Here is a 14,584-nt window from a genome sequence, read left to right as displayed (position 1 = left end):
ATGGACTAATACTTTCTAGTGGATCATATATCACTAGCAAAGGCACTCTGCACACATACATATACACACATGCAGACTCCCATTTGTTCACAGGTTTTCCTGTCAGACCATATTTAACGTTAATGTATTATTTACTCTTTAAAATGGAGGTAGTTTGCTTATAGTTTCACAGTAGTCATCAGCACTGCACATGCACAAGGTTATTATCTGCCGCTATCCTGGAGGGGTATCCAGCTTCACTCCCCTTTTGTAATCCCCAGTGTCATTAGCTTTATACTCTGGCAACCAGCCTGTGCACCTCCCAGAATCCATGCACACATAAAACTGCAAAATAACATACCTCTCTCATTTCCCTTAATCAATATTTGCCCAGCACTCAAACTGAATCTTCCAAATCAGTTCCATAATAAATTCCTTTATCATATAGGTATATCTGCAAAACAAGCTCAGTCCACCAACAAGCTGAACTATACAGGCCTTTTTCTGCTAGCTTTCCACTTCATTTTCTCACTGCTAACTCGTGCCATTGAAACAATATTTACAGATGCACTTTTAAAACATTCTGAGAAGTATTACATCAACCACCCCACACCAATCAAAATGCATGCAGCACATTTCTATAAGTCAATAGTACATTATTTCCCACTTTTATGCAATACACAACTCTCCTACTACATACATCTACTTCACAATCCATGCAATAGTCATTAAACCATGACAACTCCTTCTCTTACTTCACATAACAGTATTCTAACCATACCACAGCATACAAAAGTATTGAAAATAGTGTATATAAACATCAGAAGTATAAGTACCCAAACTGACCATGGTGTAGCAATAAATAAATAAATAAAACTACATATTCCTAACTCAGAGCTCAATATCTCTAACTATAATTTGACAACATGCCTAGGAGAACAAGAGGAGTGTTGATAATGGTTAAGAACTCTATCACTACATCCCTGCATCCCAATTAACCTCACAATATCCTTGGCATTGAATCTGTAATGGTATTGGTGACAATATCACACAATAAACAACTCAACATTGGTTGCTTTACACCTCTACCACAAATCAGTCGCAAATGCTTTACTGACTTGATTTAGTATAACTGCACGTCAGCCATTATTTCTATGTGAATTTTACAGCTAGTCGTCAGACATTTCCTGTCCTCTCATTACCCTCATGAAAATATGCCTAAAGGGATGATTGTCTGTCTATATCTAGGGTCTATATTGAATCAGTGAATGCTTAAAAAAGTGAGTGCTGATTCATTGATCCTATTTAAGCAAATGCTTACAATCCCGAACACTCGGAACAACGATTTTTTTTCCCAGGGAAAAAAGTCGCTGTTCCACAGAAAAAAAAAAAAAATCTTTAAACAATATATAATGTGGGGGGCTTCACTCCCCACACCCCCCCTACTTAAATATACCAACTCTGAGATCATACCACAGTGGAGGAAATGGCAAACTCCCGAAACCGGACCAGCGATTTTTTTTCCCAGGGAAAAAAAAAAATCGCTGTTCCGGGTGTTTGGGATTTTAAGCTTTCCCTTACATAGGGTCGATGAATAAGCATTCGCTTTTTAAAGTATTCACTGATTCAATATAGACCCTATATCTACCCTTTCTGTCTATATATACCATCTCTTCATTTATCCTTACAGTCTCTTCTTTATACCTCAAGCTTTTAGAAACCTTACCCAGTCTCTCTTACTTATATCAATGCTTCTCCTTAGGCATAAAACATTATAGTGCATCAAAGATTTGTCTAAATTGTAAATGTGTCTTCCCTGTCTTCATTTCAATATACACATTAAATTGTATTATTGTTATGTTTTTGTCATGCCCTCTTGCTTTTGCTGCAACTCCTCTATCAACGACTTACTATTTACTATCACTGTTTGCAAATGTATATAAATGTATTACTTTTAAGCTTTTCTCCCTGAGCCTCCACTGAAAAGGGGTTCTTAGTATCCAGTCAAACTTTCCTGGTAAACAAATGGAAATAATCATCTATATAAATAAATAAATAAATAAATCATGGTCATTTCACGTTCGTATGAAAGAAAACTAAAATTATTATCCTATTTAAGGGAAGGAAAAAGAACAAAGTCAACAATTATAGACCTATCTCTGTCATCAGTCACCAATCCGATATTTTAGAAAGAGTCATGAACTCTTAGCTGTTATAGTAACTCTTACATTACAACACACTTAGCAGAACACAACAAAACAGAGTACTCAAATTACATGGGTGGCAATGACAGATTTTGTTGCATCTGAATGAAAGATGCAATTCAGTTGCTGCTCTCTTCATAGATGTCTCTAATTCTTTTGATTTAGTTGACCACAGCTTACTCTTAGAAAGCCTCCAGAAACTTGCCAGAACAGTGGTATTCAGATGTTTCAAAAGTTACTTGCACAACATAACTTAGACTGTAGGATAGAACGCACCACTTTCTCTCAAAACCATACTAATATCGGAGTGCTTCAAGGCAGCATTCTTGGCCCTCTTATTAACCATCTTTATTAATATTTATTTTTATCTATTTGCTTTTAACATGTACCTTCACATCAAATTATTCAAAACTCTGATAATTCTTGTATACTATGGCATCTGCTTAACCATGCTCATGTTACCTCATACATTCAACAGTCAGTTATTACATTATCGTGGCTCTGTGACTTGGCGTGGATAATTAGTAAAAAGAAAAGCAAATTTGTGCTACGTGATATAAAAGGGAAAAATGGTCACTTTCTCACCCATCCTCATAAACTCTACATTATTGAGACAGTTGATTAATATAAATACTTGGATGCAATCTTAAATAAAAGACTTATTTCCCTGAGAATGTGCCAGGCCTCAGAGCATGCCTGAGTGGGCGTTATTTCCACAATAACACACACCCTATTGGGCATTGCTACTTGCTTAATAAAACCACATTCCATAAATTAGAATCTTCTTACCACAAAATCTGCTGCTCAATCATTGCTTACCAAATAGGCATGTGACATACTAAACCATTTCAGATGGATGTTGTAATCACAATTAAACCCCTTGATGGAAACAAACAGGCAGAGATTCATGTTGATTCAATGAAGGTAATTTCAGGGAGTTGAAATAAATCAAAAGCAGTTTACCAAAATTACCTGTGGTGAACATTACAACATTTTTTTGCTATACCCCAGCCCCTGACTAGATTATATATCAACTCTGAGTTTGGCGAATGGTGGAAAAAAAACACTGTCAGTGAAAGTAGTTTCTGTGAACATCACTCACTCTTTTTCACATTTGTCAGAAATGAATTTGTCCAACTGACATGACATGTTCCCTACAGGCGCTCAGAAAAAAAGAGCTGGAATGACAAATAAGACTCAACGCATATACTAAACCTGGTCTGAACTTTGGATGCTCTATCAAGAGTGTCATGCAGTTGAAAAAAACTGAACTATCTGTGTTTTTATTATGTCTTCTCTCATGTCAGTTTTCATTTTATTTTATTTATTCTTTTATTAAATAATTCCCTCATACCCTTTTATCTCATGTGCAATGAAACAGGAGCAATGCTTAGTGCCCTTTCTTGTTGTGGCTATTTACTGAACCTTTATTAGGATACTTTATTCAATCTCGCATGGGCTATGAAACAGGATTAATACTGGCAACGATTATCCCCCATAAAAGTGATTATGATGCTCTGACGTGTCAATTAATCAATTAATTTTTGACATCGTTTATCAAGAATTTAGATATCAGTATGACTTTCTGATTTAATTGGTTCTCTGATGAAGTTTTGTGTCCTGAAGTAAAAACGTTTTTGCTATTTTTTCTGTGAAGTGTTATTTTCTATGTCATAACTCCACATGGAATACTGGGCTCCACATACATACAAGAAAAACATATCAAGTAATTCCTTTGTCCCAGGAAATTGGGCACACAACCTGTAGGTTCCCATGCTCTGATGCTATTTAATTCAGTGGTGGTAGTTATTTATTGATTTCTCTTGGGACACCTCTGAAAATAAGAATTAGAATAAGAATATAATTGTGTTAAATGTTAAGAGGGTTTCTGGAAAATAATAGCTGGGCCAGTCAGATCATCCATGCAAATTAAGGACTAACCTTTCCCTCCATTCAGCTTGAGAGGTAGTCTGGACCAATTATTCTACATAGTCGGTCTACCTGCCAATGGCAACAGATAACCCCCACCACACACCCTTTTCAGAATCATTTAAACATGTAAAGTAAATGCAATCTCATTCACTAAAAACCTACCTGACAAAGTCTACTAAACGAAAGTACTCATAAGGAAACATTAAGGAACAACAGCATTGTCACATGTTTTTATTTTAATATTTTAGATAGAATATTTTAGAAAAAGGTCAGTTTATTAAAATTCCACTGCACTCTGATCAAATACCAAAACCTCACCAAAGAATGACATGTACCAAAAAATAAATTAAAAAGAAAAACAAACTCAGCATACACCACATTTGAAACCTGTGTATTTATTAAGATGTTAAGTGCTCTTGTTCCTCTAGAACTTCATTAGAAATGATGTAACATCATTTTCTCGGATCCTTAATCAAATAGAATTACACAATCTGAATAAATAACACCTTAATTTGTCATTTAGGGATCAATCATTAAGAGGAACCTTCACATCAACTGAATCTGCCCTTTATTTCAAATGTTCCATAGATATACATGTATACATTTTAAAATAGCTGCCATATCAAATATCTTGTTTCACATATTAAAAATATCCAACCATTTCAAATACCCTCAATAAAAACAATTGATCACTTACATATCTGATTACCCAAAACACATAAATAATATATTTTTTATAAGAAGTCCATCATCTTATACTAAGTGTAATTATATGTCATCTACTATTTTAATCTTTATGTGAAATTTGAAGGCCTTTTAATTGTATCAGCTCTAAGCATTAATCCTATGGACACCTTTTCATTTATCCAAAAGAATGTGTTGCTACTAATAAAAGTTGTAAAAATAACACTCTAAATTAAGTCTGATGACCAGTTACTACCCCTCTCATTTTTATGTACCTTCTTTAAAATGAAGAACAGAAACTTTTTAAACTCCACACAGTCTCCGCTGTGCTTACTTAATGCATTATTCATATCTTGTTTATTAATACCACAAACATGTTGTTAAATACTCTTTTGAAGGGGCCACTCATTTTTGTCCAACACAGGAGGCTGGACAGGTCATACAATTGGCAACATATGCCACACCTTTCGTGCAGCAACTGTGTCTCCTATTGATGCTAATAGTTCTAGGGTAATTGCCCACAACTATATTCAAACTGTCATAAATGTATTTACATTGTGGGCATCCAAATATTTAAACATTCTTTTTTTTACTATCAATACAATAATCATCACTCTTGTAACCATTTTCCAAAATGGACTTAATATCTTTATTTTTTGTGTAACACCAAAGGATTATTCATCAAGTTCAAGATTAAAGGTATGAACAAAAAAACTTTCCAATTTGTATTCAAAATCTCATTGACTTTAACATTATGTTCATAGGACAGAATCATTGCCTTAGAATTGTCTGCCCTTTCTTCACTTACTGACAGATTCATCCCTTCTGAAAATGTTGTTAGGGAATGAACGTTATTATTCTCTTATTGATTAATTTGTTACTAAGTTTATACAAAATATATTCAGGGTACTTCCTAGCCCTAAACATTTGTTTAAATAATTCCAGTTCTTTATTGAAATTAAAATCATCTGCAACCATTCTAGATAATCAAATCATCTGCTACTTTACTAGATTTATTTTCTGCCAGTGGTTACTATGAAAATGTAAGTAGCCATTAAAAATGTTGATTTTTTTTGTAAATACCAGATTTATATCTTCCCAAAACTTTTTTGTGCCTATAGTAATATCCAGGATATGCATGTATTTCTCATTTATTGTCATGGTAAACTGTAGAAAGGAAGTACAATTCCTTAAAATATTCATATTACCTTTCCAAATAATAAATATGTCATCCAGCTAATGGAAGTACTCATCAAAATACTCTTTGTAAATTGAGGAGAAACCAAAAGTGTTTTCCTACCACCATAGGACAAAATCTGCAAAATGAGGGCTGCCACAGCCCCCATAGCTACACCCTTAGTTTGTTTAGATTCTTCTTCTTCAAAATAAACAGCGTTATTCTGAAGTACCATTTCCATGACACCACTAACCCAATTATTGTTAACTTGGCTAAACTTCTGGTTAGTAATAAGTGGTGTTTCCCAAAACCATTCAATCCCTGTATCATGAGGAATTGCCAAAAATAAATCCTACACATCAATACCCACAAACAGGAAGTCACCCAAAAATGCACTTTTCCCCAAGAGTCTTAAAAAAGTCAAAACAAAAATCAACAAAATCGAAACATATTTTTCATCATACAAAAAATCCTTTCAATCTGGCATCCATAAATTTTGCCATTGGTTCAGTTTTTGAACCTCCTGCAGCCACAATCAATCTCAAATGGGCTAAGTCAGATTTTGGTGCATCTGTGGGGTACCAAAAATGGTGGGCACCAAAGGTTATTTTACCCTCAAAAAGCAATTGTTTGTTTGGGAAGACCAGAGTCAAACTCTAAAATTTTCAGCCATAAATCCAGTTTGTAATAAGCTATGTTTACTTCACTAATGGATACACTCATAAAAAATCCACCATCATTTATATAATTTAACATCTTAGATATATACAAAAACTTATACATAATTACAACCCTACTCCTTTATCTGGCTTCATGGTTCTAATCATAATGGTTTTAATAAGTTCATTCGATAATTTATTTTCCTCTCTTGTTAAATTAAAAAATGTATAATTTCCATTGTTAACACTTTAATATCAAATTCACAAAGTTTTCAAATAGTTATGGGGAGTTTCAGGGGATTGAAAACGGTTTTCCTTGTGGGTATGTTATATAAATCACCCTTCTGTTCTTTATCCTCAAAAAACTTTTTTAAATTCAACTTATGAATGAAAAGCTATAACTCTACCAAAGTATTGACAAGATTAAGCTTTCTAGAAGGCATAAACGTAAAACCTTTGGTAAATAAATCTCCAAATTTAGGAGTTATGCCCAAATTACTGTAAATGTAAGTTTTGAATGCATCAAAAGTATACACAGTACCTGTATGATCAGAAACCACATTTATGTTGTCTTCTTTTGCCTTAATTTGTTCCGGTCTGTCAGGCATCATTGAAAAATGAGAGTGAGAGTCCCCCCCCCCCAGACCTTTGTCTTTCCTGTTAGTCTTCTGCGTCAACCTGGAGGAATGTCTCATCAGTAGTTGTTCCTCTAAAAACAAATCACTCTTCTCAAAATGTGAGACATTCTCAGCAGAGGGAGGTAAATAACCCTAATCATTATAGGGTTGATGAAAAATATCAGGTCTGCTCTGAAATGGGTATGTCCTTGTCTCTCTATAATCCATCTCATCACATTTCAATTTATTTTCCTTAAGCTTCTTGATTGTATTACAATGTCACTCAACGTTATGAAAAATATTTGTGTATAAATCCAAATGTCCATCTAATAAGAGATCATCAGTGATCTCTTTGTCCAATGTTCTGATCTCTTGTTCTAAGCTACTCATTCTCCTAACATCATCATGAACAAGTAGCCTCATATAATCAAAGCCAACTCAATCAAGTAGTAGCCTCATTAATCAAAGTCAACGAGATCAAATAAATATTTATAGAGCATTTAAATTTATTGGAAGATTCAGTTGATGTACGCTCCTTTAAATAGTCGTTTCTCAAATGACACATTAATGGATTATTTAATTAGAATGTGTAACTCTGATTAAGGTTCCTTTAAAATGAAAAGGAAATGATGTTGCATCCGTTCTGATAAAGATCTAGTGGAACAAAAGCTCTTAACATCTTAATACATGAGTTTCAACTGTGGTGTATGTCAAGTTTGTCATTTTTTTTTTTTGGGGGGGGGGTACTGCACTTTTGATCAATAATTTGACAGAATTTACCAACATAATTGGCTTTTCTAGTTCCACAAATTTCTTTCATTTTTTTAGCATCATACTTTCTTCAGTATTTCCTGTTTCACGTACAGCCTTTCTTGTCATACTTTCCTCTGCTCATACTTTGGAGGTTGAACAAAGGCTTTCATGCACAGTGCTGTCTTACTGTAATCACCATGTGTACAGGGTCTGAGAAAAGTCATTCTTTACTCATTTCCTCATTGGCTTCCCTTTTTTAACATCTAAACATCATTACACACGTTTCAGTAACAACTTTTATTTCTTTGTTACTTCATCTATAGTTCTTAGCTGTTGCTGCAGTGTGTATTGTAACTATCAACAATTCTATGTTATTGTTTTCTCCAGTCTCCCCTCTGAAAATGGGCCCTAACTAGTGGGGCTAACCCAGCCAGAAAAATGTAAATGAATAAAAAAAAATAATTACAATAACTTTTCAACCACTGCCTCTTTCATTCAAAACATGGATGTTCAGCAGCAAGAGCAGTACATTGTCCTGAATTAATGCATTCTCATGAATATCCATGTAATTTTACATACACATATGTAAATGAGCACCCAAAGTTCTCAGAAATCAGTATGGATATGTACTTAAGCATATATAAATCTTGAGAAGCAAAACATTGTGCATTACAACCTAAATGTTAAGAACAAAGGAAGGAATATCATTTACATCCAATATTTATTCAAAACGTGAACCTGTCTGATGATTTAAAACTATAAAATAGTTCATGATCTGACAGTACATTTGTATTGCACAAAACTTCTTACCTTGTCCCCCCTGAATATTTTTCCATAGCGTGCAATTGCAATTTTTCCATTAAGGTCCACTTTTAAAACTCTCTGAAGATGCATAAAGTCTTCAATTCTTCCATAATTCACATATACAAGGTCACCCTGAAAGACATTAAAAAACAAGACAAGTTCTTTTCTAGAGTTTACAAAATTATAGCCATCTTATATGCTCTAAAATTACATATTCATGGTAGCAGTGTTGTTTCTTTAGGTTCGTGTTATCTGTTACTACTTTAAGTTTTTTGGAATGATCATATATCATCAATTTGAAACAAAAGCATGTATTAATAAAACTAAAATATACAGGTTACAAAACTAATACAGCTAAGGATTTGACTTAATTCCAAAAATTAAAATTCAAAATGAACGTTCAGCACACATTCACAATGCATATCCCTTAATGTATGTGTGTGCGTGTAATAATGATTGTTGATATGTCATATAATTCACTTTGGAATGGAGTTTCATTGTTGGTTAACTGCTGCTTTTATCAACTTGTACTATTGTGAGCTTATCTGCCACGGAGTTTTGTGCTGTATCGGTTATCTACATTTTGTATGTGTTGTGCAGCCATGGAATTAGTAGGGGTTGAGATTCATTATTGAGAAAAAGTGCTTACAGGTACTTTTCTGTTTTTATTTTTGTCATCACCATCATCATCAACCCACTGTTCACATTTTGCATTAGCTCTGGGTGTTTTATTTTATTTACTTTTATTTTACTTTTGTTCATTATGTTTGTCCAACTGGATTTAGTGAAAAACCCATTTTAGCAGTGGCCCGGGGAGAAAAGCTCCAGCATATTATACACATTTTTAAAAATACATTCGGTAATATACATGAACAGCCATTAAATAATACACATTAACAATTACATGTATATTTGATGATTAAATTACATTCATATTAAAGCAGAGGCTCCTATTACAGTATAAAATACACTTATGAATTAGTAGATATTGAACACTGAGCATTAGAAGATTCTTGATGTTGTTAACATCTTCCTGAAAAGGCTTTCCAGAAGCAAACCACTCACTTTGGTTTGAAAAAAATGTATTCCTCATTAGAGTCCAGCAATATAAATATTTAGGGCTGACGCTAAACCTCAGCCAACATTTTGAAAAGCATATAAAAACATTAGATAGATTAGATATTAAAACACGAAGGATGCTTCATGCTCAACAAATGATCTATAAAAATCATTGTATACCAACATTATATATTCCCCGTTCTGAAGGAGGGATGGGCCTCTTTGCAATTGATTGCATGTATAAATCTGCAATTGTGGGACTCAACACATATCTGCTGACCTCACAAGACCCAAATGTAGTTAAAGTTTTGAAATATGAGGAGAGTAAATCTAAGATGACATCTCTACTTAATCTAGCAGAAGCATATCGGCATCAAGCAAGAATGGAAATCAAACCAGAAGTAGATAAAAAAAAAAATCAGGCAGCAACTGAATGTGCCAAAAAAACAAAAGAAAGAATATAAGGTGAAGGACCAGATGAGAAGGCAAGAAATGTGGAAAAACCCTAACTATAGCTGCAAGTATAGAAAACTTCTGGAAGAACCTCATGTTGATCAGGAATGAATGCAGGAATGGTTAAGGAGAGGTGAATTCAAACCAAGAGATGAAAGGTTAATATTGGTGTCCCAAGATAGTGGGTTACATACACACTAGTTGACAAAGTCCATTGAACATGGGGGGGAGAAACAGACAAATGTAGATTTTGTAAAGCCGAATTGGAAACAGTTGTACAATTTGTTGCTGGTTGTCACATACTAATGGCTGAAGGACTGTATTCTGAAAGGCATAATAATGTGGAAAGACTGTTGCACTGGAGATTGTGCAAATGTTATGGTACTGAAGGTGCTGAAAAACACTGGAAACATGAGCCACAAAGTATCATAGAAAATAGAAAAAGTTTATATTGCATGGGATCACCCATCACCAACAGTTCAAATATAGATGCTAGAAAACCAGCTATAGTAGTCCAAGAAAAGAAGACAAAAGTAGCATTGATTATTGAAATCGCCACACCTAGTGACTACAGTGTCTTGAGTAGAGAGAGACACAAAGTCATAAAATATCAGGATCTGCAGGCAGAAACAAGAACAATGTGGAAGAAAGATACCCAGTCAGTTCCAATAGTAGCAGGAGCAACGGGTCTTATAAAAAAGAATCTACAATTGTATTTATATATGTTACCAATCTATGTAACCCCATACAAACTGCAGGAGGAGTCATTACTGAGCACATTGCGGGTGCCGTGGAAAGCACTTTTGGCTGACATCAAAGATTGAAACAATACTAATTTTATGAACTTTAATCGTACTTTAACTCAGGAATGGGCTCCATTCCCATCATGGTATTAGAAACCCAAAAGATTTGAGAGAAAACATTATAAACAAAGTTAATTCTCACCTGAAAGTATTATAATTTCCAGTCATGTTATCCCCCCCCCCCCTCCTTTAGTCTGCCTTCCAAAACCTCTGTAGTGGTCTACTTTCCTGACTGAGCCCCACCCACTTCTGCATATTCCTGGATCTGCCACTGCTTATGCATTATTAGATTTTGAACAATAAACATTTAAGAGGTGTGTTAAGAGTGTTTGTCAGATAGATTCATATGAAGACAGAGGCTACTCTTACAGTAAAAAATATACGTATGCACTAGTAGGTATTAAACACTGAGTGTTTGAGCAGGTGTATTAGTGGGTTTGTCAGACAGATAATAGAGCATGTGATTAGTGCTTAGAATTTCAAAGAAACTGAGGTAAAGAACTAAGTGGCGCAGAAAATGTTGATATAGTTTAGAGGTGGTGTGTAAAGCAGGTTCAGAGATAATTAAATACATGGCTATAATAAGGCTTATATTAGAAGTATAACAGGGGGGTTTAGCAGTGCCACAAAATAATGAATATAGGTCTGAGGTGCTATTAAAACTACTCAGGCATAGGTGTAGACTGCTTGTGGGGTATATGATTCAGAAAGAAGAGATATGGCAAGCAGAAAATAACAGCAGGATTTATTCTGAAGACGTAGAGGAGCAGATCCATTGATTTTATAGGGGATGTTTAGTGTGTTTAAATGAGTTTGCATTATGAATGGATTTCAGTGGGATGTGATTCTGTAGTTTAGCTAAACTATTTGAATATAGAGAATCACTTTTAGTATTAGATGATTTGGTTATAGTGATAAGTGATTTTTCTCTAGAGCATAAAATTATTTTGTGGTTAATGTTGCATTAAATTGTTAAGGTCTGGGCAGTGTAGTTTCCTGGCATATACAGAAACCTGTATATTGCAGTTAGCTGATAATGAGCTAGGTGATGTGGTAGTTGTAACCAATATAAATATCTGAGGCCTAGGCAGTAATGTGTTCTATGGTTACAGTTTAATGCATATTTGATTATTTTATTATAACACTGCACAAGTACAGACTGTTGTCAGACTTGAAGTTTAGTGAAGAGACTGATGAATCATAGAAGAGAGATGACAGTAAGAAAGTTAAGCTTATAGGTCTTCCTGCTGTGTCTAAGACAGGTATTTTACTGTGACTCATGTACCTAGTTTTTGATGATTTTTTTAAACCACATGTGATACATGGTGGTTAAATTTCAACTGGTCATCTATGATGACAACCAGTAACTTTGTATGGTTTACTTGTTCTATCATGGTATTGTTGGCAGAGACAATAGTGAATGGTATGTTTTAGAGTGAACAGCAGTAATTTTTGGGGGGGTTATTTATTAGAGTTTAGAAGTAGTTAATTATTTATTTCAATCAATAACAGGGATTGTTGTGTAAGGTCGTTTAGTGAGAGCTTTAGACGAGCAGATTAGGGTTGAGTCATCAACGTATTGAACTAGGATGGTATTTTTTGAACTAGTGCAGAATTTTTTTTTGTGTGTGTTGTATGAACTGTCAACACGCCTCTTTATTCACTGCCACTTTCCGACCTTCTTCTGCAGTCATGCCAACCTGCCTCAGGTCTTCTCTCATGCACTCCACCCATTTGTTGGCTGGATGTTCTCATTTCCTCTTGCCTTCTTCCTGTCTCTCTCAAATATTCTTTACCAAACAGCCTTCTGATTTACTGTATAAGACTGAAACACTTCTCCTCGACAATCTGTAATCAGGGCTATTTTGGCTTTTGTTCTTATGTCCTCATTTCGTCATTTCGTCATGCACTGCGCTATCTGAGGCGTTTCATTTCAATCATTTCAAGGTTTCTCAGCTGTTCTTCCTCAAATGTCCAGGTTTCTTTGCCCTACAGAACAAATTGCACAATTATTTTGTGCACCTTACTTTTCAACATTTTTGGTATTCTTCTGTCACACACTACCCCTGACACTGTGCAACAGTTGGCTGCAGCACCTTTCATTCTAGCTTTGGCCTCCTCATTCGGACCTTCTCCACAACCACAATTCCCATATTCCTGATGTTAACATCTTCCACTATTTCCCTTCTGTCTCAATTGCACATCATCTGATTTTCACCATTTGCTGCCATGAGCATTGTTTTGTTTGTACAACTCATGTACCTTCAGTTTCATATTCCATTCTCCTATCATTTGCTGCAATTCCTGCTGAAAGTCTGTTTCTAGTGCTGCATCAATTGCATACAGCAGGTTTTTGACCTGCCCTCTCCAATCTGTTTGCTAATGAAGTCCATTAACAAACCTATAAACCTAAACCTATAAACCTGTAAACCTATAAATCAGCAAAACAAGCAGCAGTGAGCTCAGCTGTGAAACCTAAGGCCCACCCACTCCCACTGGGAGTCCCTTTGGAGTACAAACACTGCTCATAATTTATTAAATGGATCCTTGTACATAACCTGCTCTAATTCTACCAATGATATGAGTATTTTGAATGGTCACATGACTCTCCAAATCAGCTGTTTTTGTGACCCTGTCATACACTTACATTTTCCTCATGCACATCAGCATCTGCACTATGTACCTCCCTGCAAACATTGAGCCAGTTATACTGCATCCTGTTATGAAGCCAAACCATTTGTATCTCATTTCTCATTCTGCTGGTCTATGTATTCATTTGGCAATTATCCTCACCAGCTCTTTCTTGCAGTGTAACAGGAATGTACTACACCTCTACTGCCCACAGTTATGAATATTCTGTTTGTACTTGTACACTGGCAAATAAATGCTTATTCTCAAGTCATCTGAGATAAGCCTCTCTGTCTCCATACTGTGAGGAGAATCAGCAGGAGTCATTTATCCATGAAGCCCCAACATCCTCATCATATCTAAGCCTGCCACTTGGCCAGACCGTTGTTATCCTTAGTGATCTTTGTACTACTTCTGGGGAAGAATCTTCTTGTGCATGGGGAAGCTTCTCTAGCATTTTCTGCATACAGAATTTTCTAGAAGTATTCCTTCCATCGGTCTTTGATGTCCTTCACACTAGTAGTGTACCTAGTGAACCTGACACCTAGAGCAGAGCTGAAATATTTTTTAACATCCCCTCCCAGATTGGAGAGTTTAATACTCATTTCCTATAAATGACAATTATTTTCAGTAATAAATCATGAAGTAAAACAAATAATGGCCAGAAAATAAAATGGTGACAATTTATTTTATTGAACTTGGTATATATAATTATCCCAGTAAAATATGAATAAAATATTATAGCAAAACATGGAAAATGATATTACATTTTCCTGTTTTTAAATATATTAAAAGGAAATTATCAAGGCATTCAAACATTACCCTTTTGATT

General features: G+C 34.9%; 1 protein-coding gene across 1 annotated transcript in view; it reads right to left on the bottom strand.

Annotated features, from left to right (window-relative positions):
• LOC122804411 (putative N-acetylated-alpha-linked acidic dipeptidase) overlaps positions 1–14,584 on the bottom strand; it is a 2,922,358-nt gene that overhangs the window by 2,334,736 nt on the left and 573,038 nt on the right. The window contains exon 3 of the mRNA XM_044074242.1: positions 8,816–8,941. Within this exon, the coding sequence (XP_043930177.1) occupies positions 8,816–8,941 (126 nt within the window). The remainder of the gene's footprint in view (positions 1–8,815; positions 8,942–14,584) is intronic.

This window comes from Protopterus annectens, chromosome 6.part0 (assembly GCF_019279795.1).
Source record: "Protopterus annectens isolate FY-2018-M chromosome 6.part0, PAN1.0, whole genome shotgun sequence".
NCBI lineage: Eukaryota > Metazoa > Chordata > Ceratodontiformes > Protopteridae > Protopterus > Protopterus annectens.
This window is presented reverse-complemented; position numbering and strand designations above follow the sequence as displayed.